Source organism: Monodon monoceros, unplaced genomic scaffold, assembly GCF_005190385.1.
Source record: "Monodon monoceros isolate NGI ecotype Baffin Bay Population unplaced genomic scaffold, NGI_Narwhal_1 Super_Scaffold_17, whole genome shotgun sequence".
Taxonomy (NCBI): domain Eukaryota; kingdom Metazoa; phylum Chordata; class Mammalia; order Artiodactyla; family Monodontidae; genus Monodon; species Monodon monoceros.
The window spans coordinates 16,194,970-16,221,939 of record NW_021703773.1 but is presented as its reverse complement, the minus strand read 5'-3'; the positions used below and the strand labels follow the sequence as shown (position 1 = coordinate 16,221,939).

General features: G+C 36.4%; 1 protein-coding gene across 1 annotated transcript in view; it reads right to left on the bottom strand.

Annotated features, from left to right (window-relative positions):
- TUSC3 (tumor suppressor candidate 3) overlaps positions 1-26,970 on the bottom strand; it is a 181,694-nt gene that overhangs the window by 50,781 nt on the left and 103,943 nt on the right. Inside the window, exon 6 of the mRNA XM_029226695.1 lies at positions 26,007-26,096. Coding sequence (XP_029082528.1) covers positions 26,007-26,096 — 90 coding nt within the window. The remainder of the gene's footprint in view (positions 1-26,006; positions 26,097-26,970) is intronic.

Here is a 26,970-nt window from a genome sequence, read left to right as displayed (position 1 = left end):
CTTTTAAAATATCAGTTCATCTCACTCCTCTGCTTAATATCCTCCAGTGGCTTCCACCCCAGTTAGATGGAAGTCCAAAGTCCTCGCCATGGCTCACATATCCCTACAAGGGTACGTACAAGGTCTGCGAGCCAACCCACACCACCAGCCCTACCCCTGCTGTCACGCCAACCTCAGCCATCATGCTCTCTTTCACTCTCATCACTATAACTGCACTGGCTTCCTCGCTAGTCCAGAGAAATGTTAAACATGTTTCCACCCCAGGGCCTTTATATTTGCCGTTCCTCCTTCCGGGTATTAGTATAAATCACTTTCTCACTTCCTTCAGGTCTGCTTAAATGAACCCTTTTCAGACAGGCCTTCTCAGAACATTATGTAAAAAAGCATTCCCCCACCCTCCTATTGCTTGGCTTTATTTTTCTCAAACGGCTTATTACCACCTGACACATTTGCTTTTTACTCTCTGTTTCCCCCAGCTAAGTGGGAAGCTTTTAGAGGTCAGGAGCTTCATCTGTTTTGTTCGCCCCTTAACTGTGGTGAGTAGCCAAGATCACTTAGCAGCCTGACTAGAACAGTATTAGTAGACACTCTTTAAACTTCTGTTGAATGAATAAACAAGTGAACAAATGAGGCTGCCAAAAACTTTTCAGTATCACTAATATAAAATACACAATGTTAAAAACAAGACTGAAACTTCAAACTCTCCAAGTCAAGTGCAACCCACAGTATGTGAAATTTGAAGAAATTCCCATTTAAAATAGATCAGAAAAAGAATGAGTAGTGTAGGGTAGTTGGAATACATTATTTATTTTAACCTCTATTTCCATTGTACTATATCCTGTAATTAATTAGGCTCCAGTCACATATCTCTTTAAAGTTTACAGCTATACTAGTGACCCCTGCTATTTCTTCTACAAAGTCCTTGAATTCAAAAAGAGTTTAGAAAGATGCTTCCTTCCCTAATAACAGCAAGCCAAGCAAGGAGAATGACATTTTGCCATCATTTGGGGAAGCAACAAGCAAGAATCTCAGCAGTTCCACCCAGTACTAGGGTCGGAATGGAGCAAAAATAACAACAGCATCAGTGCTCCTGCCTTTGCACAGCTGTTTTCAAAGAAGGACTAGCAGAGTCAGATGTGTGGTATCTCTCCCTGCCTAAGAGTTAATCACCGAAGAACAGAGATTTCTTTAAAAATATAAGAAAACCAAATACCGTCTATTCGTTTGGGCTTCTACTGACAATGCTTTCTAATCTCTCTTTCTCAAACCACTGACTCTTTGAGGGGGCATTCCTTCAGAAATACAACTAGATTTTCTCTTTCAACTTGCAGAAGCATGGTTTCTTCTTACACCAACTCATTACAAAAACATACATTCACTTTTAGATGGTACAGATCTGAAGAAAAGAGTAGCTATTCTCTTTTCAGTTAGTAACTAGGGACAGTGTACTTCCAAGTATCATGCACATAAACAGGTAGTTTCAACTCATCTCTCTGGAAACCCATGACCTGTCATCCTCAACTGTCCCTAGTAATGGTGAAACCAAATGAGCCATGAGTTTAAGTGTGATGAAGCTGTTAGAAAGCTCTGAGAAAGTTAGTTTTGTTTTTGTTGTTGTTCTTTAAGTATGTAAGTCTGGTACCCAGAAATAAATACTTCTCCTCCTCCCTGTTCAGAACATATCTAAAGAATAATATGCAAACTTGAACACTGCAGTTAAGAGCAGCACTGACAAACGAGAGTAAAACAGAGGACGGTAATTAGGACAGTGAGGACTTACACTCTGCCCCATGGTAACAGTTGAAGGAACTGGGAATAGGTTGCCTAGAAAAGAGTCCAGAATGATAATCCACCTCACATTTGTTCAGCTGATATATAGAACTTAGAAGGCACTTATTCTATGAGATTTCAGCAGGTGGGGCGGTGAGTACTAGTATTAGGCATTTCAAAGGAGCAGTCTTCAAACCAATATAAGAAATACCTTCCCAACAAATAAAGCTAAAATTGGCTGTCTCATGAGAAAGCTAAGTTCCCTCTCATCTAAATTGTTTAAAATGAGGCTCAAAAACTATGATTTAATATGGATCTTATAAAAGGGATTCTTACTCAGAGGATCCTGGCCTTGATAAACTTCTAGAATCCCTTCCATCTATAATATCTATAAAAAGTCTGAAAATTAAATGCCAAACTGAAAAGTCTACAAAAAAAAAAAAGCCCCACCAGCCCCTGAAAACAAAATCTCTTTATTTTTACTCCAAATATACCATATTGATTCCTTATCTAATGGTTCTTCCGGTCTCATCACCTCACTGTTACTGTGGTTGCAGCCTTAATAACTTGAAATTCATCAGCAAACTTTTAACTTATCCCTGAGAACTGAGACCATCTGCGTCAACATGACTTAGTAGTTTGTTCAAAGAAATCTTCGCCTGGCAAAGATAAGACTATAGACCAAAAAAACAACCTCACTGTTTGCTTCAGGTAGTTCTTACAGATCAATTTATCAGAGACAATAGTCTGCACACCTGAACGAACAGCTTAAAGATTTTCCTCTCTAATTAATACACAGAAATCTCTTGCATTCCTATACACTAATGATGAAAAATCTGAAAGAGAAATTAAGAAAACACTCCCATTTACCATTGCAACAAAAAGAATAAAATACCTAGGAATAAACCTACCTAAGGAGACGAAAGACCTGTATTCAGAAAACTATAAGACACTGATGAAGGAAATTAAAGATGATACAAACAGATGAAGGGGATATACCATGTTCTTGGATTGGAAGAATCAACACCATGAAAATGACTATACTACCCAAAGCAATCTACAGATTCAATGCAATCCCTATCAAACTACCAATGGCATTTTTCACAGAACTAGAACAAAAAATTTCACAATTTGTATGGAAACACAAAAGACCCCGAATAGCCAAAGCAATCCTGAGAAAGAAAAACGGAGCTGGGGGAATCAGGCTCCCTGACTTTAGACTATACTACAAAGCTACAGTAATAAAGACAGTATGGAACTGGCACAAAAACAGAAATATACATCAGTGGAACAGGATAGAAAGCCCAGAGATAAACCCATGCATGTATGATCTCCTTATCTTTGATAAAGGAAGCAAGAATATACAATGGAAAAAAGACAGCCTCTTCAATAAGTGGTGCTGGGAAAACTGGACAGCTACATGTAAAAGAATGAAATTAGAACACTTCCTAACACCATACACAAAAATAAACTCCAAATGGATTAAAGACCTAAATGTAAGGCCAGGCACTATAAAACTCTTAGAGGAAAACATAGGCAGAACACTCTATGGCATAAATCACAGCAAGATCCTTTTTGACCCATCTCCTAGAGAAATGGAAATAAAAACAAAAACAAATGGGAGCTAATGAAACTTAAAAGCTTTTGCATAGCAAAGGAAACCATAAACAAGAGAAAAAGACAACCCTTAGAATGGGATAAAATATTTGCAAATGAAGCAACTGACAAAGGATTAATCTCCAAAATTTACAAGCAGCTCATGCAGCTCAATATCCAAAAACCAAATAATCAAATCCAAAAATGGGCAGAAGACCTAAATAGACATTTCTCCAAAGAAGATATACAGATTGCCAACAAACACACGAAAGAATGCTCAACATCACTAATCATTAGAGAAACGCAAATCAAAACTACAATGAGGTATCACCTCACACGGGTCAGAATGGCCATCATCAAAAAACCTACAAACAATAAATGCTGGAGAGGGTGTGGAGGAAAGGGAACCCTCTTGCACTGTTGGTGGGAATGTAAATTGATACAGCCACTATGGAAAACAGTATGGAGGTTCCTTAAAAAACTAAAAATAGAACTACCATACGACCCAGCAATCCCACTCCTGGGCATATACCCTGAGAAAACCGTAATTCAAAAAGAGTCATGTACCACAATGTTCACTGCAGCACTATTTACAATAGCCAGGACATGGAAGCAACCTAAGTGTCCATCGACAAATGAATGGATAAAGAAGATGTGGCACCTATATACAGTGGAATATTACTCAGCCATAAAAAGAAATGAAATTGAGTTATTTGTAGTGAAGTGGGTGGACCTAGAGTCTGTCATACAGAGTGAAGTGAGTCAGAGAAAAACACTGTGTGCTAGCATATATATATGGAATGTAAAAAAAAAAAGGTTCTGAAGAACCTAGGGGCAGGACAGGAATAAAGACGCAGATATAGAGGAAAGACTTGAGGACATGGGGAGGGGGAAGGGTAAGCTGGGACGAACTGAGAGCATAGCATTGACATATATACACTACCGAATGTAAAACAGATAGCTAGTGGGAAGTAGCCGCATAGCACAGGGAGATCAGCTCGGTGCTTTGTGACCACCTAGAGGGGTGGGATAGGGAGAGTGGGAGTGAGACGTAAGAGGGAAGGGATATGGGGATATATGTATATGTAGAGCTGATTCACTTTGTTATACAGCAGAAACAGAACATTGTAAAGCAATTATAATCCAATAAAGATGTTAAAAAATTTAAAAAAAAGACTTTCACCTCTAGGTGTCCAGGTAACCTATTCTGTAAACATTTTGGTTAATTCAAATCAGCCACCTGCCTGGAAAAGCCCACCCTAAACCATTTGAGTTCATATCGCAAGATCCTATAAATAGCCTACTTCTATTTCCTACTTCTGAGATACTGCAAAGGGATTCTTACTGTAGCAAGTTCTAATACATTTAGCTTTGCTTTATTTAAACGGTTGTCTGATGACACTGTGGGGGGTTATACGTCTCCACGCACCAACCACCCCTTCACCCCCAAAACACCTACTGTACAACTAACTTCCTTCTTAAAACATTACTTTTTAAAAAACTATTTATTTATTTAGGCTGCGTTGGGTCTTTGTTGCTGTGTGCGGGCTTTCTCTAGTTGCATTGAGCGGGGGGCTACTCTTAAGTTACAGTGCACGGGCTTCTCATTGCGGTGGCTTCTCTTGTTGCAGAGCACGGGCTCTAGGTGCACGGGCTTCAGTAGTTGCTGCACGCGGGCTCAGTAGTTGTGGCTCACAGGCTCTAGAGAGCAGGCTCAGTAGTTGTGGCACACGGGCTTAGTTGCTCCGCGGCATGTGGGATCTTCCCGGACCAGGGCTCGAACCCGTGTCCCCTGCACTGGCAGGCGGATTCTTAACCACTGTGCCACCAGGGAAGTCCCTAAAACATTACTTTTAATATATTGTTCTATGGCTTAAAAATTTTAATAGTAAAACTATATATACACACACACACACACACACACAGACACTCATAAATCATCTTCAAACTCAAAAACACTGTTAAGTAAAACTATATATATTACAGATATATACTCTGTAATTTTTTTCTTAAATTTTTAAGCACAGGCAAATTAATCTATGGCAATGGAAATCAGAACAGTGGCATCCTATGAGGGAGTGGGGTCTAAATGGAAGCAGGCCTGAAGAAACCCATGGGGGGACACCAATAGTCTATATTTTGATTGTTACAGGAATCTATACATGTATGAAAGCTTATCAAGTTGTACATTTAAGATCTGTATATTACCTTGTACACTTTACTTCCATAAAAAATTTGTAAAAGTCAATTTTAAAACCTGTGGTTATGGACAAGATGGAATGGACATATTTCTCCTCATTCCTCGTGCTAACTACTGCCCCAAACCCTGGATGTTATTTATATATAAAACAAACATAAGAAGACTCTGAAAGGTAGGGAGAAGAACACATACAGGCTAGGGACCTCAGGAACCAAAGAACAATACAAGTTCCTTGGGGTTTCTGTGTACTTCTTACGTCCTGGAGTGGATGATACTGGAGAAGCCGGGAAGCCAGAAACATTAATGGCCCAGACAGAAAAGCCTGCTCTTTCTAGCCAAAAAAAAAAAAAAAAAAAAAACAGGAAAGGGGCAGCCTCACACTGCAAAATCATTTAGACAGACATTCTCACGCCATGTCACACCACTCTTTCTGCACATCCTCCCATGATTTCCTACTGCTCTTATGATTAAGAACAAATTACCACAAGGCTTTTAAGGTCCTCCATGATACAGCATCAAGGTATCTTTATAGTCTCAGTTCTCAACATTCACAGACACTAATCACATCAAATTACTTTCTCTTCTCTGAATAAGGCATATGGCCTTTGTTCACTCTGTCCTATCTTGAATATATTTTCCACTTGCCCTTTAACTGACAGAATTTTATTTTTCCTACAGTACTCAGCCTGAGGGGAAAGGTCTGTCATTCCTTCTTACTCTCTGCTCACATATCACTTTGCCTTTATCATGATTATAGCTCTTGTCACACTGTATACAAAATGGACTCTATGTTTTCCTGCATCCTTGACTAAACTGTGAAACTCGAGAATGCAAGAATTAAGCCCAGAATATTGTTACAGTGCCAGAGCAACAGAGAGTGAAAAGCACACAGCAGTTATTTGTTGAACTGAACTGAAATGACTGAAATGTAAACATTTCTGTGGTATCGCATGATAGCTTCAACTGTTTCTGGCTCAGTGCCACTGGTTTCCTAGACTTCGAGTTTACTTGGATCTGAGTGGATTTGGATATTTAAAATACCATCACCTAGGCTTACTGCTGTCACTGCAATCTTGTCCTTTTTTTTTGATCTCAGGAACATGCAAAGGACAAGGTATTCGATTTCTACTACTGATAATGGATTCTATTAAATTGTACACTATAAGTAGATTGTGATGTAGAATACCCTTTATGCTGACCCAAATCCTGCTTATAAAGAATGTACTGGGATGATCTTTTATATGGGCTCTGTTGTTTGTGTAACTCTTGCTTCTATGCTATTTGTTGCAAGGACAGCCATTTGGTAAAGAAAAAACAAAAACCAAACACCTATTTTATAAGTTCTATTTCCCCTCTAAGTGCTTTATAAAACACAGAATTAGCTTTTCCTACTGCGTTAGTTACTGCCTAATACAAAGTCTATAGTCTGAAAACCGCACTAAATCTAACAAGCTACAAAGTATTCCAATGATGTGTCACACTAGTCCAAGAGACGGAAAAAAGCCATGCATTATCACTATCTAAAATTCATTAGAAAATCCAACCATAATTAATAAGGAAGTAAGTTTCATTCTGAATTTAATCTTCTTTCTGGAGTAAGTAGCACTTTAAGTATTTTCTCTGCAGTATTTTTTCCAGCTTTACTGAGATATTAATTGACATATAACACTGTATAAGTTTTAAGATGTTCAACCTGTTGATTTGATACACTTATATTGCAAAATGACTAACACTATAGCATTAGCTAATAACTCCATCACATCACATAATTACCATTTCTTCTCTGTGGTGAAAACATTTAAGATCTACTTTCTTCACAGTATTTAATTATATAATACGGTATTGTTAACTATGTTCATTTCACTCTGCTGTAAATGATATCCCCAGGATATAAGATATTCTTATAAGGTAGACATATAAGATACATACCTTATAACTGAAAGTTTATAACCTTTGACCAATATCTCCGTATTTCTCCCACCTTCAACCCCTGGTAACCACCACTCCACTCTGTTTCTCTAGGTTTGGCTTTTTTAGATTCCACATATGTTATACCATACTGTATTTGTCTTTATCTGTCTGGCTTACTGCACTAAGCATTGTACCCTCAAGGTTAATTCAAGTTTTCAAAAGTGGCAGGATGTTCTCATGGTGGAATACTATTCCATTTTATATATATACATGTATATATATATCACATTTTACTTATCCATTCATCCACTGACATACATGCAGGTTGTTTCCCTATCTAGGCTTTTGCAGATGTATACCCAGAAGTGAAGTTGTTGGATCCTACGGTAGTTCTGTTTTTCATTTTTTGAGGAAACCCCATACTGTTTTCCATAGTGGCTGCACCAATTTACATCCCCACCGAAAATACACAAGGATGCCTTTTTCTCCACATACCTCGCCGACAACTTACCACTTTTATTTCTGATGATAGCTATTCTGACAGGTGTGAGGTAATATCTCATCGTGGTTTTGATTTGCATTCCCCTGATGAGTAGTCATACTGAGCCATCTGTTCACGTACCTTTAGGTCATTTGCATGCCTTCTTTGGAAAAATGTCTATTCAGTTCCTCTGCTCATTTTTTAATCAGGTTGTTTATGTTTTTGCTGTTAAGTTGTATGAATTCTTTATACATTTTGGATAGCAACCCCTTATTGGATATAGAATTTGCAAATATTTTTCCCATTCTGTAGGTTGTCTTTCCATTTTGTTGATGATTTCTTTTGCTGTACAGAAACTCTTTAGTTTGATGTAGTCCTACTTAGTCTGCTTTTGTTTCTTGTGATTTTGGTATTACATCCAGAAAATCATTGCAAAGATCCTTGTCAAGGATCTTTTTCCCAGTGTTTACTCTAGGAGTTTCATGGTTTCAGGCCTTAGGTTTAAGTCTTTAATCTGCTTCAAGTTAGTTTTTGTGAGTGGTGTAAGAAAGGGGTCCAATTTCATTGTTTTGCCTGTGCTTATCTAGTTTTTCCAACAGCATTTATTGAAGAGAATATCTGTTCCCCCCTGAGTATTCTTGGGTCCTTTGTCAAATGTTAGCTGACCATATTTGCAAGGTTTTATTTATGGGCTCTCAAATTCTATTGATCTATGTGTCTATTTTTATGCTAGTATCATACTGGCATAAAATTACTATAGCTCTGTAGTATAGTGTGAAATCAGGAAGTGTGACGTCTCCTGTTTTGTTTTCCTTTCTCAGAATTGCTTTGGCTATTCAGGGTCTTTCACAGTTCCACATAAATTTTAGGATTTTTCTATTTTGTGAAAAATGCCATTGGAATTTTAAAAGGTATTGCATTGACTCTATAGATGGCTTTGGATAGTATGGACATTATAATATTAATTCTTCTAGTCTGTGGCTATGGAATACCTTTCTATTTATCATGCTTTCTTCAATTTCTTTCATCAGCATCTTCAGTTTTCAGTATACAGTGTATATATATCTTTCATTTCTTTGGTTAAATTTATTCACAAATTTTTTTGATAGTGTTGTTAATAGGATTGTTTTTTTTTCTTTCTTATTTTATTGTGAATATATAGAAATGCAACTGGTTTTTATATGTTGATTTTCTATCCTGCAGTTATACTGAATTTGTTGATTAGTTATAACAGTTTTTTGGCAGAGTCATTAGTATTTTCTATACATTTTCATACCATTGGCAAAGAGTTTTACTTCCTCCTTTCTGATTTGGATGCTTTTATATTTCCCTTTCTTGACTGATTACTCTGGCTAGGCCTTCCAGTACTACACTGAACAGGAGTGATGAGAGTGGGCACCCTCGTCTTGCTCCTGATCTTAGAGAAGAAGCTTTGAATATCTCACTGTTGAGTGTGATATTGGTTATTAGTCATATGTGACCTTTTCCAGGTTTTTTCCTGTTATTGATTAATAGTTTCACAGCACTGTAGTCAGAAAAGATACTTGGTATGATTTCAATATTCTTAAATTTGCAAAGACTAGTTTTGTGACGTACCATATGGTCTCTCCTGGAGAATGTTCCATGTGTGCTTGACAAGAATGTGTATTCTGCTGTTGGAGGGAATGTTCTATATATGTCTGTTAGGTCCATTTGGTCTAATGTATGGCTCATGCCCAATGTTCCCTTCTTGATTTTCTGTCTGGATGATCTATCCACTGTTGAAAGTGGGGTACTGAAGTCCCCTACTATTACTGTACTTTTGTGTACTTCCTCCTTCAGATCTGTTTACTAATATACTTCTTCAAATATTAGTAAACTTAACGATCCCCTTATCATTATATTGATATAAAGACCTTCTTGTCTCTTGTTACTGTTTTTGGCTTAAAGTCTATTTTGTCTGATATAACTACCCCTGTTCTCTTTTGCCTTCTAATTTCATGCTATACCTTTTATCCATCCCTTCATGCTTAGCCTGTGTCCTTAAAGCTAAAGTGCATCTTTTGTAGGCTGCACATAGTTGGTGTTTTATTTTAACCATGCAGCCGCTCGATGCTTTTTGATTATTCAATACATTTATATTAAAAATAATTATTGATAGTAAGGACTCACTAATGTCATCTTCCTGTTTTCTGGCTGTTTTGTTGTTTCTTTGTTCTTTTCTTTGTCTTGCTGCCTTCCTTTGTGAATTGATGATTTTCCATATCATATGCTTTGATTCCCTTCTCTTTATCTTTTATAAATCTACTGTAGGTTTTTGCTTTCTGGTTACCATGAGGCTTATATAAAACATTATATATATATAATTATATATATATATGTGTTTTACACTGATGACAATTTTACTTTGATCACATACAAAAACTCTAATCTTTTACTCCCCCTTTTGTTTTTGATGTCACATTTACATCTTTTTATATTATTTATACATTAACAAATTGTTAAAGCTATAGCTTTTTTTTTTTTCTGGTACACGGGCCTCTCACTGTTGTGGCCTCTCCCGTTGTGGAGCACAGGCTCCGGACGCGCAGGCTCAGCGGCCATGGCTCACAGGCCCAGCTGCTCCGTGGCATGTGGGATCCTCCCGGACCGGGGCACAAACCCGTGTCCCCTGCATCGGCAGGCGGACTCAACCACTGTGCCACCAGGGAAGCCCGTTATGGCTATTTTTTTTTTTTTCGGTACATGGGCCTCTCACTGTTGTGGCCTTTCCCGTTGCGGGGCACAGGCTCTGGACATGCAGGCTCAGCGGCCATGGCTCACGGGTGCAGCCGCTCCGCGGCATGTGGGATCTTCCCGGACTGGGGCACGAACCCGTGTCCCCTGCATCGGCAAGCGGACTCTCAACCACTGCGCCACCAGGAAAGCCCTATAGCTATTTTAATACTCTTGTCCTTTAACCTTTATACTAAAGTATCTAACACATCACCATATTACAATGTTATTCTGAATCTGACTATACGTTTACTTTTACCAATATGTTGTACATTTTCATACGTTTCATGTTACTTTTGGCGAAGCTTGATGAACTCCTCTCAGTATTTCTGTAAGGTAGGTCTAGGGATGATCAATGCCCTGAATTGTTTATTAGGAAAAGTCTTTATCTTGCCTTCATTTATGAAAAACAACTTTGGGTGAAGTATTCTTGTTTGGCAGTTTCTTCTGCACTTTGAATATGTCACTCCTTTCTCTCCTGGACTGCAAGGTCTTTGGTGACAAATCTCTGATAGTCTTCTGGGGCTTACCATGTATAAGAAAAATTTTTTCTTACTACTTTTAAAATTCTTTGTCTCCGATTTCAGATAGTTTTGTTACAGTGCATCTTAGAGAAGATCTTTTAAATTGAAATTTTGAGTTTACCTATTAGCTGTAGAACTTGGAAGTCTGAATATCTCCCTATATTTGGGAAGTTCTAAGCCATTCTTTCTTTTTTTTTTTTTTTGGCCACGCTGCGTGGCTTGTGAGAGCTTAGTTCCCCAACCAGGGAACCTGAACCTGGACCCTCAGCAGTGAAAGCATGCAGTCGTTACCACTGGACTGCCAGGGAATTCCCTATTATTTCTTTAAATAAGCTTTCTATCCCTTTCTTCTCCTTCTGGGACTTCAGTGATGCATACATCATTTCTCTTCATGGTGTTATGTCAGTCCCATAAGTTCTTTATTCCTTTTCATTCTTTTTTCTTTTTGTTCCTCTGACTTGATAATGAAAATTGATGTGTCTTCTAGCTCACTGATTCTTCTGTTTGGTCAAGTCTACATTTGAAGCTCTCTACTGAATTCTTCAGCATTGTATTCTTCAGCTCCAACCTTTCTGTTTGGTTCTACTTAATGTTTTCTATCTCATTGTTGAACTTCTCATTTTGTCCTTGTATCATTTTCCTGGTATTGTTAAATTATTTATCTGTGTTCTCGTATAGCTCTTTGAGCATCTTTAGAGCAATTATTCTGAATTATTTGTTGGCAATTCCTGGATCTCTATTTCTCTGGGGCCAGTTACAAGAGGTTTACTGTATTCTTTGGTGGGGCCATGTTTCCCTGATTCTTTGTGATCCCTGTAGACTTGCATAGGTGTCTAAGTATTTTAAGAAGCAGTCACCCTTTCAGGCTTTATGAACTAACTTTGATAAGGGAAGCTTCTCACCTGTGGGTGGGGCATAATAAAGCATGCTGTCATCCTGGGTCTAGTGGTCCAGACCACCAGGTGCGGGGCATGTGGTAGCACCAGGTATGCATGTGTGTGCGCACATGTGTGTGTGTGTGTCTGTGGTGGGACTCAGGCATAATACGCTTCTGCTCAGGTTGCCGGACATGGCGCGGGGTTAGCAGGGAATCTAGACTTGCATCTTGCATGACAGAGCCCTGAACTAACAGCCACCATGGCTCCCAGGTTCCTGTGAAGGTGGGGAGGGACTCAGACGTCTGGTGTCTTACACTTGTGCAGAGGCAGAGGACTGTGATGGCTGCTGGTGCAGTTCTGGAGCTACAGCAGGGGTGGGGAGGAACTCAGGTGGCTCGTGTCAGCAAACATAAGTACCTGTGGAGTGAAAGATGGCAAAACTTGCTGGGAGTCCCTGGTGGCTGTGCTGGCCATTGGCTTCATCAGTGGCAAAAGCTGCTGAGTCTGTCCTCAGAGCAGGCCTCTGCGAAATGCAATTATGAGCACTGCATATGTGCTAATAATAGTCCCTGCTTGTCCTCCTTGATCCTAGTTGGCTCTGTCTCAGCTTTGTTGGTGTGGGTGGTGTGAAGCTGAAGTTGCAGAAGGCCCCAAAAGGATGAAGAAGCTGTTTGCTCACCCCACTCTTCCTTTTTAGGCACGGGGAATTCTTTCTAGCTAGGAAGTTCCTTCCTGGTGCTGAACAATGCCAGCATGGGGGTGGGATGATGCAGGCAAAACAAAGCTGTTTTCCTTCTCTTCTCATGAGATTATTTGCAGGGGTTTTGTTCCACTGTGTGGCTAAAACTTCCTAAGTGGACTTTCTAGGTTTTTATTTGTGGATAGCAGTCCAATAATTGATTTTTATGAGACGCATGGGGGACTGGGAGCCTAGGATCTCCTATGTTGCTATTAGCGCTTTTAAGTCATTAATTATCTCAGATCATATTACCCCTATTAATGCTAGATTTTATGATAGACTTTGATTACTGACAGCTGGAGACTTAAACACCAAGCAACTTGGATTTTTTTTAATAGCGTTAATGAAATAGAAAAAAACGGGAGCTATGAAGGTTTGAAACTTTTCAGAACCATGGTGAATGTAGGAAGTGTTTGGAAAAATATACAAAGAAAAAACTTTCTCTAAGATGAGGATGTCTTGGGACTTCCCTGGCCTTCCAGTGGTTAAGACTTCACCTTCCAATGCAGGGGGTGTGGGTTCGATCCCTGGTCGGGGAGCTAAGATCCCACATGCCTTGTGGCCAAAAAACCAAAAACATAAAACAGAAGCAATACTGTAACAAATTCAATAAAGACTTTAAAAATGGTCCACATCAAAAAAAAAAAAAACTTTAAAATGAGAATGTCTTTACTATGACTTAATAATCAGTAATGAAGTGTAGATAACTCAGGAGTTATTATAGTTAAATGATTGCTAGTTATATTTACAGTGTCTTTTAATAAACCTGTTAGTTTTTAAAAATACGTTGAAGATGATCCATTCTTTCAGAACTTAATATATTAACCAATAAGCTAATTTATTGGTTATTACAGGAATAATGGTTTCTAGTCAACAAAACTAAAATATAAACACTATAAGAATATCATGAAGACATAACACGACAACAGATTTTTGTGAGATTTGATGTAGGACACAGTAATTTTGTTTCTTGGCAGAAATAAAATGTGGCTTTTCAGAGTAATTGCTTCTTTGGGAGAGAATTAAAGCATCTTTGCATTATTAACACAGCAGCTCTGCTAGTACATCCATTATAAAACTCATTTTAGGCATGAGGCTTATTTAGAATATTATAAATTCAACAGTTTTTTTTTAACATTACACTCAGAGATAAAAGAAAAGATTAGAAGTTATAGTAGAGGCAAGCAATATTTAAAAATTGTTTTAAAACATTTTATGGTATAGATTTTGTATTTCAATACACAGTTCGGGATAAACCCAAATCAGACAAGTCCAAACTTTTCAAATACATTAAACTTTAGTAAGGTAAGAAATAAACAATTACAACCTGTGTAAGTAAATTATTAATAGACTATTAGATATAATTGTATAGCTAGAAATAATTTTGTAAGTAGTCATTTCTATACTGTATATGGTCAATGGCCTCCTAGTTAGTGAGCAGAACAAAATTAAAGCACTTATTTTCTCCGATTAACCTAAGAACAAGAAAATAAAAAACAAAAACTTTGACACTTTATAAATAGCTAGGAGAACACACACAGCATTATTAGCCCAAATACAGAATAAAATGTACATAATTGATCAGGTTTGATCATTTTGTGTGTATGTTCTTTGGCTCGTTTATTCATTAATTCAACAAGTCTGTATAAGTCTTATAAAGAGAATTATACAGAGAATTATACAGATAAGTAATATTCTCATTCTGTGGCCAAGGTAATTTCATTTTATTAGTGGAGATGATTATGCAAAAACTATATAAGACTGAGAAAAATGAATACGACAAAGAACTACCACGGCCATTCAGAATTGGAGAACTTTATATTCATCCAGGAGCATAAAGAAATGACTTCATGCAAAAAAGCAGCCCTTTTTTGGATGAGAGAGGAAGAGGGTTTTACAAGTACAGAAAAGGAGGAATGTCATCCCACAATTATAATACTTACAATAAAAGGAAATGTATTATGTGTACATTGTTAACAAGAATTAACAGAAAATAAAATACCTGACTCATTTTTCTACCTGAGTCCTATTCTAATACATCCTTTAGGCTATTTTTATTATTTAGCTAAAATGACACCAAAAGTTTAATAATATTTAGGGGGAGGGAAGAAATGAGTAAGAGAGAATGTACGGAAAGGGAGAGAGAAAGACATCTACTGTTCAAAATATTCAGCATGACTCCTCCAAGATAATGGGACATTTCTCCAATGCAGACCTATTGTTTCTTCCCCTTGAGGTTATTAATTATTCATAAACTATAGCATAATTTGGTCTATAGCATGAGCAAATCACACTGGCATTTTTTTTTTAATATAAGAGGGACACAGTATATTTGATTCTCTGTTTTGATAAATATATGTGACACATATGATGTGGTGTTTAAGGCTTTATGGGGAAAAAAGGTTACTTAAGTATACAGCAGCCCTAAAACTTATTTTAATGTAACCTAATACGTAAATTTTACACAAATTTTCTCATGGCTCCTAATCTTTATATCTAAGGTTATGTGATAATATGAATATTGAAATAATTTTTGAATGCTAATTTCATCCAAGTTTATAAAAAATTTATTTAAATCATTGATTAGCATTTTAAAGAATCAAAACATAATGATGTTGGAAAATACGCAATGAATAAATATTCTAAGTTACCGAAATTTACATGGTCTTATTTTGAAGTTGTGGAGATATACCTCTAAAATGCTTTTTTTAAATTAGAATGTATATGCTTATTATGTTTAATATAATTGACTCAATTTTATTCATAGTATGAGAATAATTTCCTTGGTTTATAATGACCATAGGGGTCTATTTAGTCCATTATTCTTTGCAATGTACTCAATAATTTACCAAAATTGGAAAAAAGTTATTTGCTAACTGGTTTGTATTATTTATCCCTTTCTCTGTGGGCAGGTCAATTCTTCGTGCCTTTGCTTTTTTACTATTTTCTCTGAAATCACATTTACTCTGGATTCTCAGAATGTTTAACTGTATTAGATTAAATTTGACATCGTAAAACACATTCTCATTTTGTAGTATTATAATCCCTTTGGGTATGTGCTTCAAGGTTTTAATTACAAAGTACAAACAAAGCTCAGGAGGGAAGCCGCTGTTTTTCAGACATGGTTAACATTTTTGAAAGGCTGAAAATATAACTTGAGTTCCTGTTTGCAAAGAAAGATTTATTCATCTATTCAGCTTTATTTTTATTTAATATCTGCCATGTGTGAAATGTTTTGATAGGTGGGAAGGATACAAATTACATGGTCCTTCTTAATTAATTGCCAGGGTTGTTAGTAGCTAAACAGTTGAAAGGAAGTAAACGAGCAGTTTGGGTTGGCTTCAGAATTGGTAAAGGTCAGTGAGTTTAGGATCAAGAGTGCATACTGTGATGATGAAAGTCAAAACCACGTATGGAGAGGGCAGAGAGAAGCAGCAACAGATGCTAGAGATAAAGGCAAAGAGTCTTACCAGTGGCCAACTAGACACAAAAAATTTAAAAATCAAAAGGAATAAAAAGATAAGGCAAAGCTTGCCAAGAGAGAAGACGCAAGGCCATAGCAACTAGAGCAACCGTGGTACTGAGGCAAACTTTTAAAACAGTTCAGTTTCTAATACCACACAATGCAATAATAAGCAGAGTTTTAATGACCAAGACTTTGGGCAAACCCAGATCTTACTGCATCTCTCTACTAGTCTATCAGCTCCATGATATAGCTGTACTACTAGGGCAGATACAGTACCTGGTATTGAATGGGCTCTCAACAAACATTTATTGGATGGAAAAATAAAGGAATGAATAAATGAAAAGGCAGACTCTCAATTCCAAACTCTACCATAAAATTTTTGCATACCTTTACCAATTATTATTCTCTTTCTGTTTTTTTTTTTGTTTAAAATTTTTTGTTATATGTTGACATTCTCTTTGCTGGTGGTATGAAGATTATAATAAAACTCCTGAATATCCTAAATAAAATAATTGTATTTAGTTTAAATAAGCCTATACAATTTTCCACTTAGGACTAAAATATGTCCCGCAAAGAGCTAGTATATGCAAAATCCCTGAGGCATAAGAGTGTACAGCACTGGAGAAAGTGTAAGACTATTATGGCTACCTGAGACAAGTGCTACATTAACGATAAATTCTCGATTAAGCAGCATGCATTTTTGCAACAAAATGTTTTTGCATGTGCATGTAGAACACAGCTCTTAGCTACATTCACAACTGAAGTATAATGCAGTGAAAATTTTTGGATTATATGTGGTAAACCCATAGCAACTCTCAGGCAGCAGCTAAAAGCCAAATCTTAAAAAAGAGGACAATATATTTATTTAGTTGGGAGTTATAATCTAAGCACAAGTTTACTTAACTGAATGCATCTCATTCAAGATGTTTTTTTTTTAATGACAGAAAATGTCTTTATGTCCCATGTAATCATACAGTTATATAGATTCCCTTTAGCTACACAATAATGACTGTTTTTGTGATGACTTTCACGCCGTGAAGTAGACCATTAGTACTTGACTTGTGCCATTACATAGCAACTTAACAGTAACAAACAAACTTGCAAATCAGCATAGTAACATACTGCCTGCACTATTAATTTTCTTTATATTGTCTATATTCATTTACATTTAAGTTCAGTGTGGTGAAACTTACTCTGGTAACATCTGTAGATCCTTGTAGGCATGTGTTATTTCACAATTAATATGTGAAAATGTGAACAGTCACTGATATTACAAATATATATAAATTTTTAAAGCTAATAGCTAAGTAAAGACCCAACAACATACTCCACAGTCTTTTAAGCTTGTCTGATCCAATTAGCTCAGTTCAGAGAGAAACTTGAACTACTGAAGCTAGAATCAGAAGTTCAGAGCTAACACAGGCCCACTATATATCAATTCTGTTGATGGCCACAAACTATCCACTACTCAAACCAGTGTTGATCCTAAGGTGAATGAGGAGTGGGGATGGATAGCTGAGAGGACTGGAATGTATACCCCTTCCCGAAAATACAATTCAAAACACAGGCCCCGTTGACAGAGCATCAGTAACAAACCTTCTATAAAGGAGCAAATAATCTGTTCACCTATATAAGAATTGTTAAAATGTACAACAGGATAAAACAATTTCTGACAGATATTCTTAAATAAATATGTTTTTATAATTTTCCCTACAGGATTATCTACAACACAAATATGATATTGACTTAAAAAATTATTCACAATTGGTGAGACATTTTGACTACTTGTTGCTATTGTTTTCAGAGCGTGGTATCTTAACACCATTTGAAAAGTATGTTTCTTCATGATTTTTTTCCTCTGTTTTGGAATCTACTGACAGACAAAGAATAAACTCTTAGCATATTATGAGAAGCTGTAGTAGACACATCTACGAGGGCACTGCCCGTGCACCAGCCTGAAATCCACCAGTGCAGGGAAAGTAACGCCTTCCCCAGAGAAATAGCACTCCACGAATGACAGATGAGAGCTGGTATATAAATATCAATACCTTAGTTTCCCTCACCACTGGGATGGGAAAATCCCTGTATGTGTTCCACACCAGCTCCCAGAGATCCCCAAGCAGTATTAAGCTTCAGTGGCCCACAGCGCTCATGGGCTGGATACGGCATCTTTTTTGACTGCCTTCCCTTCCTGAACTCAGTTTCCCGCTCCTTTCTCACATATGCGTCACCTCCAGCATGAGCTACTTTCATCTGAATTGTTGTCTCTGGGTCTGTTCTGGGAGGGACCCAGACTAAGACAGGAGTGTTTTCAACTTTTAAAAGCGCTTATACATCTATGATTATATTTTATCTCACAAACTACAAGGTAAGAAAAGCAGTATCAGTCCCTGTTTTCTTATATTAAATGAGTCTAAGTAACTTCCACCCCTAGCGACACAACTGCTAAGAGGCAGAGCTTGGGAAGAACTCAAGCCCGTTCTCTTCCCATCTGTTTCTCTGCCTGTATACTTCAGGACAAGGCATAAACATGACTCCGTGGGCCTAAGAGTCATTTTTACTCTCTCTTATGTAAACATCTCTTTGTAAGCATATATAAAATGTCCAAGATTAAATAGCGTTTACTAAGATAGATTAAAGCAAACAATTATACCCAAAACATTTTCACATCAGTTATATTTAGTGATGGTGTTCCATATATACAATCCTCCCAAACATTAAACCACAGGTCAGTGTGATCCGAAGCACTCACTGGTTGCTTCAATTAAAAAAAATTTTTTTTTAAGAAAGTCATCCTTTGGGTATAAATGCTAGATGGGATGGCCTTCTTGGCTACAAAATATATAAGAAAACAAAATTATATTTAAGATTCTCTGGGGCTTCTCATTTTCAACTCTGATGTTTGAGCCTCGTGCTTCCTTGCTGTGAGCAGTGCCCTCTGCACTGCAGGATGCTTAGCGGCATCCCTGGCTCCACCACTAGTTGCCAGTCGAGGGCAGCTGCCCCCACCGTTGTGACAACCAAAACTGTATCCAGAAACTACCAAATGTCCTCTGGGGGTGCCGGGAGGAGGGGGGCGGGGAGCCACATTCATCCCTCTTGGTATGATACGCGTTTCACAGCCCAAACATCCCTTCACTACTCCATGAGACAGCCAGTCTATAAGGGCAGTAAGGGTTAATGTGGCGTGGGGACAGAAACCACTTATACCTACCTTGAAATTTTACAAATGAGGAAAAGTTGAGGTCCTGGTAACATTTATCTAACGTTATAGGGTTCCAAAGTTAGCACGAGTGGAAGAAGTTAACAATGGGTGTGAAGCTTATGCTTCTGAAACATGACTTAATGCTGTTTGACAGAAAGAACCATGGCTTTTCATGTTTGGGGCCAACAAAGGAATCTGTTATCAGCTTGTCTTTCCCACTAGTAGCTCAATATAGCCCTGACAGCATGAGGCAGAACATGAAACCTCTGGTAAGATGAGAGGACGACATGGGAAGTAAAACAATGTTTCTGGGGAATAAGTAGAATAAATGTAAGCATACTGATGGCAACTTAAACAGAACTCTGAGGAAGTTCACAAGCACAAAGAAACTATATGCCAATGTCCACTGCAATAAATTCAGATGTTAACAGAAGTTCTCCCATGCTTTGGGATTTGGGTTTAGTTAGCTCTACTTTGTAATTCTGTTTTGGGCTTTGCATTTTGATGAATCCCTATCAGTATTTAACAAGAAGGAAGGCAGAGGTGTATCATACCACCATCTTAACCCTGAAAAATCTCTCTTCACTTCTGTTTCACTGTCACCTTTTTATAGCATCATCTTAGGAATGTACATAGACCCATCCCCTTTGTTAAACTGTGCGTATGTAGGTTTAAATCTATGGTATTTGCTTGATGCAAGAAAGGCTAGTCAATTCTCAGTGGCCTTTTAATCTCTCTGTTTATATTTTGAATGACTAGCCTAGCTTTTAATGTTCTGCATCTCATGCTTCTCATAACTTTACAGCTTAATGCAACAACATTCTCTGTAATCTATTACCTATAGGGAGACAGTTTACTTAACTACATGGTGTGTTCTTTCTCCTTGACATGAAACTACAAGGGGTTGCATTTATTGATACCTATTTTTTATAATTTTCTAAATTTCCATAGTGAGCATTTATTAATTTTATGATCAGAAAGTAAACTTTAAAAGCAAAAGTTGAAAGAGGAAGTCAAAGTATCATATTTTAAAGAATAATGAGAGGAACCAGATAATAGAAAAATACAGCCTGGAAGCTAATGCCACATTCTAGGATTACACCTGGCCACGTATATCTTTAAGCCTCTAGGGTCTTATTAGGTCTTAGTCACTTTATTTAAAAGGACTATGTTTGTCAAGGTTATGGAGGTTTCATGACATTTCACCCATATTTAATTTAATTAGTCAATCTCCCTGCAGAAAATAGTAGGTATCATTTCAGATTCATAGATTGCTCAGGGCCCTCAGACTCAGAATTTCTGTCAAAAATTTAAAATAGATGTTAGCATCAAGATACAAACATTAACCACTGTTACTAACAACATTTATGTCTAAACTTTAAATATGTATTTTAAATATTTAGTCTAATTATTATCAACTTAGTCTTCGAATGACTCTCGATCATGTTACAAGATCCACCATTCTAATTCTGGCTTCTACTACTTGGACTATTATTTTTCCTCATTTGTAAAATACCTGCTCTCTGATCTCACAGTATTATGCTTAAAAGGTATAAAACTAGATGTTACAACGCCAAATCCATTAAAAACTCCCATATACAGGAAAAACAGCAAATGAGGCAATTTAAAAAGTTTGACACAAAAGAACTCACCACCATCCAGAATTCTATTTAGAAACCAACTTCAGAAAAACCGGGGGGTGGGGGGGGGCGGGGGAACAACCCAACTATTTCTGGAAACCATACAGACCTTCATAGTACAATTTTAAAGTATTTACAAAGTTAAGTTCACTTTAACATTGAAATACTTCTTCATAAACAATTTTAATACAAATTTCTTAAATCATCTAACATAAATCAAATAGTTGAAGCCAAACATATTTTAAAAATTAATTTAGAAAAAATGAACAAAAATTAGAATTCATTTAGCTGATATTTATGTGTAATAGCTACCTAAAAATGTCTTTAAAATGTAAATGGTTATTCAATTATGTTACAAATATGAAAACCGCAGTAAACTTACTGTTTCATATACCTTACTCCACTAAATGTGCATTGGTCGTAAGAATTAATGCCAAATATAAAAGTCCTTTATAAATATTCATAAGATACTCACTTTGTCATTTTATTCCATACCACTGAAAGAGATAAATAGCCTAATTATAGTTATTCTCAAAAACACAAATCCTACATGGTAATTTCTTTTTAGAAATACAGGTTAAAATATGAAGAAATTACCAAAGAAGGATAGTGCTAATTTTCAAGTTATATCTTGAAATTTAAACACATCTATTATAAAGAAAACCATTCACTATTATTATTCTAATGGACAGTCATTGTTTAAAGTATAATTCTGTACCAGTAACCACTTGATTTTATAAAGCAAAGTTAATCTTCTATTTTGTTCCAGTAATATGAAAACACATTATTATGCAAATCAATTCATTAAAACAAAAACAATTTTCTGTTTCAGTGTATGTTGACATTATGCATATTAAAAAGCAGGAAGGGAAGTTTTGCTAAAATACGTTAAAATGCAAAACAAGAAAAGAGCTATATACTAACTGGCAACATTCTCCTGTCCCTTTAACCTGCTTTTGTGTATACTGCTTAGTAAGTAACATCTTAGTAATTAACAGATCAGTCCAAAACCATATCCACATCTCTGGCCAAGAGCGCACTCAAGCAATTGATTGTGCAGCAAGAAGCTCCTAGATTTCCAAGACTTTCGTGATTTTTTTTCCTTCAATCCTAATACTTTATTCAAATATAAGAAAAAATGTTTTTATAAAATATGAGGGTGAAGAGTTTGGGACAAAATTCATTTCGTGAAGAGTTTGGGACAAAATTCATTTCTTTAAACAACCTGGTTATAGGTTTCAGTCTCATCATTTCTGTAACTTTTGATTAAGGTGCTGAAAAGCTAAAATACGTACCCTGAAAACTAGATGCACGTATGAAGGAAAAGTTTTTTTCTTTTAAAAGTATAGAAAATTCTGTTTTCTTAATGTGTTCCTCTGGGCCATCACAGTACCTTTTTCCTAAGGGCCATGCCAATCTCTACTTACAAAATAGTAATACAACAATGTGGAGGGGGCAAACAAAACATTTTCTAAATCAATAGAGAAAATTTCTTTCCAATCTAATCTAAACATTAAAATAAGCGTTCCTGTCACATTAAGGTTACTAACTGGTTTATGCGGAATTAACAGTGACATGTTGATCCTATTATCATTCAGACTAGTGACAAAAAATAAATGGAAAGAATTAAGATAATACAATTCAAGAAACCAAAATCTCCTAGTGTGAGTCTTTATAATCATTTAATAAAACATTCATTGAGGAACAGCTGTATGTAAGTGTAAAGATGAAAAATAGCTTAAAAGAAACTCCCTATGTTAAGAATTTGACTAATACATAAAATATTAAAAAAATATTATTATAAAGGAATGCAGAGATACATAAATGGGCTAACTACATATTTATAAATGTGTAAAGGGAAGAAGAATTTCTAACGTAATTAAGGAATGCATTTCAGAGGGTTGGCAAATTAGGTGGTATTTGAAGGATGGGCATGATTTGATAGAAATTCCAGGAATGGAAGCAGCAAAATAAAGCATATATTTAGGGGACAAGGGACAGTACAAATACACTAACACTGAGTTTCTCTGCAAAGGAGTAGAGGTCTTAGGCTGGAAAGGAAAATTACAATGGGCAAGTAATGGACAGTCACTTAGGATTTCCAATTTAACTGATAACTCTGGTCCACACATATTAATATTATCAATATAGTCAAAGTATGCTTTAGGAATATTCACCTAGTGGCCTAAAATACTCACTTGTGAAGTCTAGTGCCTAGCATATATTCAGTGAGCAATAGATGGCATCCACGTTGTCACTGTTACTGTAGTCAGTGCAAATTTTTTTGGCGCTTACTCCAGTAAACGACGTGTGAGGGGGTTAGAGTCTCATGATTTAGCCAAGTAATGGCTGAAATGGTAAGAAGATTACAGTGAGAATGAAGAGTGACAGAATACAACACTTTAAAATATGCCACTTTGGCCTAAGAATTATTTTAAGCTGAAGGCACTGAGAAGAAGCAGATACTAGAAAAGTTCTCTGCCTTCTCCAATCTGCCTAAAAGCAGGACATAAATTCACAACGGTGTCCCTCCTCCTTTCTCTACCAGCAAGGACATAGGTAGAGACAATCTACAGGTGGAGACAATCCTTGGAGACAACTTCAGATCCTTATCAATGGAGAAGGCAACCGCAAACTTAAATATGCACACTACACCTCACTTTTGCTTATCTTACTTTTCCTGGTCACTTCCACAACTGGCTTTCCCTCAATACCTTTCTTTCTGTCTGTAACTGAAGATGGCACTTAAGCCTGAGCTCTAAGCCACCTCTGAGAGTTATTCATTTTTCCCTATCTCCCATGTATACATGAGGTACACATGTTAACCACTTTGTTTGTTTTTCTCTTGTCATTCTGTCTTTTGTTACAGGGGCCTCAGCCAAAGACTCAGAACAGTAGAGGGAAAATTATATTTTCTTCCCCTACATAAGCTAAAACATTTCACAAGAATGTTGATGAATTTTTCATATACTTTAACAAATGTATTTAAGCAAATAATAAAAAGCAATGCTTAATATGTTTATTTGCCTAAGAAATGTTATAAGAATATTAAAAGGCAGTAATAAAAATTTTATCAATTTCCAAAATTTACACTTTTAAGTATCATTAACACAATAGTGATCAAATCTTTGTATCAGGCCCTCTTTATGAAATAGGAACATATCAGGGACCAAAGTGGATAAAAAGCCATGCTGTCAAGTGCTTATACCCTACCGGGGTCCTGGCAAAAGACAAACAAAAGTAACACAAAATAAGTAAATTATATAACGTGTTATAAGTGCTATGGAGAAGAAATTTAAAAAGGAAAGGAAGACAGTGAGTATGGGTATTGGGGAAGAGGATGAGAGAAAAGGACTACACTTTTAAATAGGATGGTCAGGAAGACTTGAAGATAAGGGGACAATTTATTGCTTGATAATTACTTCCAATTATTTTTTCTGTAAAATTAATTTTGAATATTAGACATTCAAATCACTTTTCTAATTAGTGACAGATTTAAAAAATACAGAGTACACATAACAAAAGACATGTCTGATTTACTATAGCATCTGATTATCCAGAGTCTAACTTTGACTCCATATTCTTGACACCTATAGAAGAAATCTGAAAATGTTGACAAAAATATGAGACCAAAATGGTTATTATATAGTATCAGTGACTGTAACTAGCAACCAGCCCTTAAAATCTAATTGAGCCACCAGGGTACATACAGTAAGTAAAGTGAACTATACCCCTATATTACAGTTCCACAAAGAAGTTCAAAGAAAGCCACAAACAATTTAGGAAGAAGAAATAACTTGTTAGCTTTTTTAATATTAAAGATATTTGAAGTACTGTAAGCAATGAAGAACAAACCTCATAAGCTTACATTATACATTTATATTTATAGAGAAATTATAACATGATTGGCCATGGGATAACTTTATTCCATTCAGAGCCACAATATTCAGAAATTAAGAATTTATTACCATTTTAGGTGTGATTCTGGCACTGTGGTTATGATTTTTTAAGAAGCCTCATCTTTTAGAGGTACCTACTGAAATATTTATGTTTGAAATGAAATGATATTGGGCAGTTATTTCAAAAGAATCCAACAGCGGTAAAGAGAACTGGATGGGAGAATAGATGAAACAAGATTGGCTATGAACTGGTAATTAAGTTTGGTGATGAGTGCACGAGGGGTGTCATTATATTCTTCCCTCAAAATCTGTATAAAGAAAAAGCTAGAGAAAAAAGGCACATTTTAAAACAGTAATCTTCACCAACCTAATACTAAGCCTCAAAGACAGTATTCTGCCAAGTTGATCTATGACAATATTTCCCACCCACCAAAAGGAAAGGGAAGGCAGCAAAACAGTAGCAGTTACTAATGTAAATTTTGCTACTGATTTAACTACACACCAATTTCACTTTCAATTTTCTGGCAAACAGTTCCTGACATCCTAATACAATGGCTTCAGGGTTCTTAATGATCTTCTGAGCTAAATTAAATTTGTCATTGCTGGGACACTCGCTACAGACTGTTCCTATTTCCTCTTTTGGCATTACATATTATTGCCATAGCAGTCTGCAAAGTTGAAAAAATAATTTATGTGTATATATTTGATAAGTAGGTACACTGAATTTTTTTTAATCCACGCTAAAGCAGTCCTCACCCTAAAAAAATATATATATGTGCATGTTGTGTGTATGTACATGGTGAAGGTAGTAAATGAGAAGAGAAAGAACATATATTTCAATTTACAAATAGAATCCTTCTTACTAAATGCTAAACAGAATTTCGGATTCCTATGTTAAACAGGATTAAAGTTCATAATACTGATGCACAGAACATGCACTTACCACCTGTCCATTGTGCGGGTTTTTATGAGCATATGGTGGTCCACGGATATGATTCCACATCTGGCCAGAAGTCATAGCAAAGACTATACACTGAAAAAACAGGGTACAGTATTATAACATGGAAACTGAAAAATAAGAGAATACTGCATTCTTTAAAAAAAAATGCTCATGAAACTATCTTTCAAATATCATGTAACAGCTCATCCATTAAAATCATTTTCATTTACTAACTATGGGACTTTCGGTAAGTTACTTTTCTTCTGCTTCTCAGATTTGATATCTATAAACTGGGGATACCAACTACGCTGATGACATACATTAATGGGTAAATAAATAAAGTGGGTAACATATGTAAAGCATCTGGCATGGTGACTGATAATCTGATATGTCCTAACTAGAGCTAGTCAAAAGTACAGGTAAAACATGATGTTTTAGATATAGCCAGGAATAATTCACAGAAGCCATATTCCTGCTAGATCTAGCAAAAAAGGCTGCATTTGGAAAACTAATCTTAAAGATCCAAGACATTACAGAGATGGTGGGGGAGGAAACAGTATGAACCAGAGGTCACAGTCAATCACTATAACTTATATGTAAGCATGTTTTGTTTAAATCATACATGCTTAAATTTACAAACATGGACATCTTTAGACTGAAATATGTCTTCAGGTTAAAACACTTCCTACTGTCTCAGAACTTGCCCAGCTCACTCTTTATTTGAACTGCCCACCTCTGGTAGGTAGCTATATCAACAAAGATTCAAGGTCAGAATGAGCAATGTGTGACTGGGGATCTAAACATACAAGATTTGCACAATTTTTAAAGGAGAAACGAGGATACAAAAGGGGAAAAGTAGGATGAGGCAAATTAATGGAGGATTTTTAAACCCAGAGAATAAATCTGAACTCTGTTTCATAACTTCTTGGGAACCACAATATTTCAAAAGAAAATAAAAATGATATAA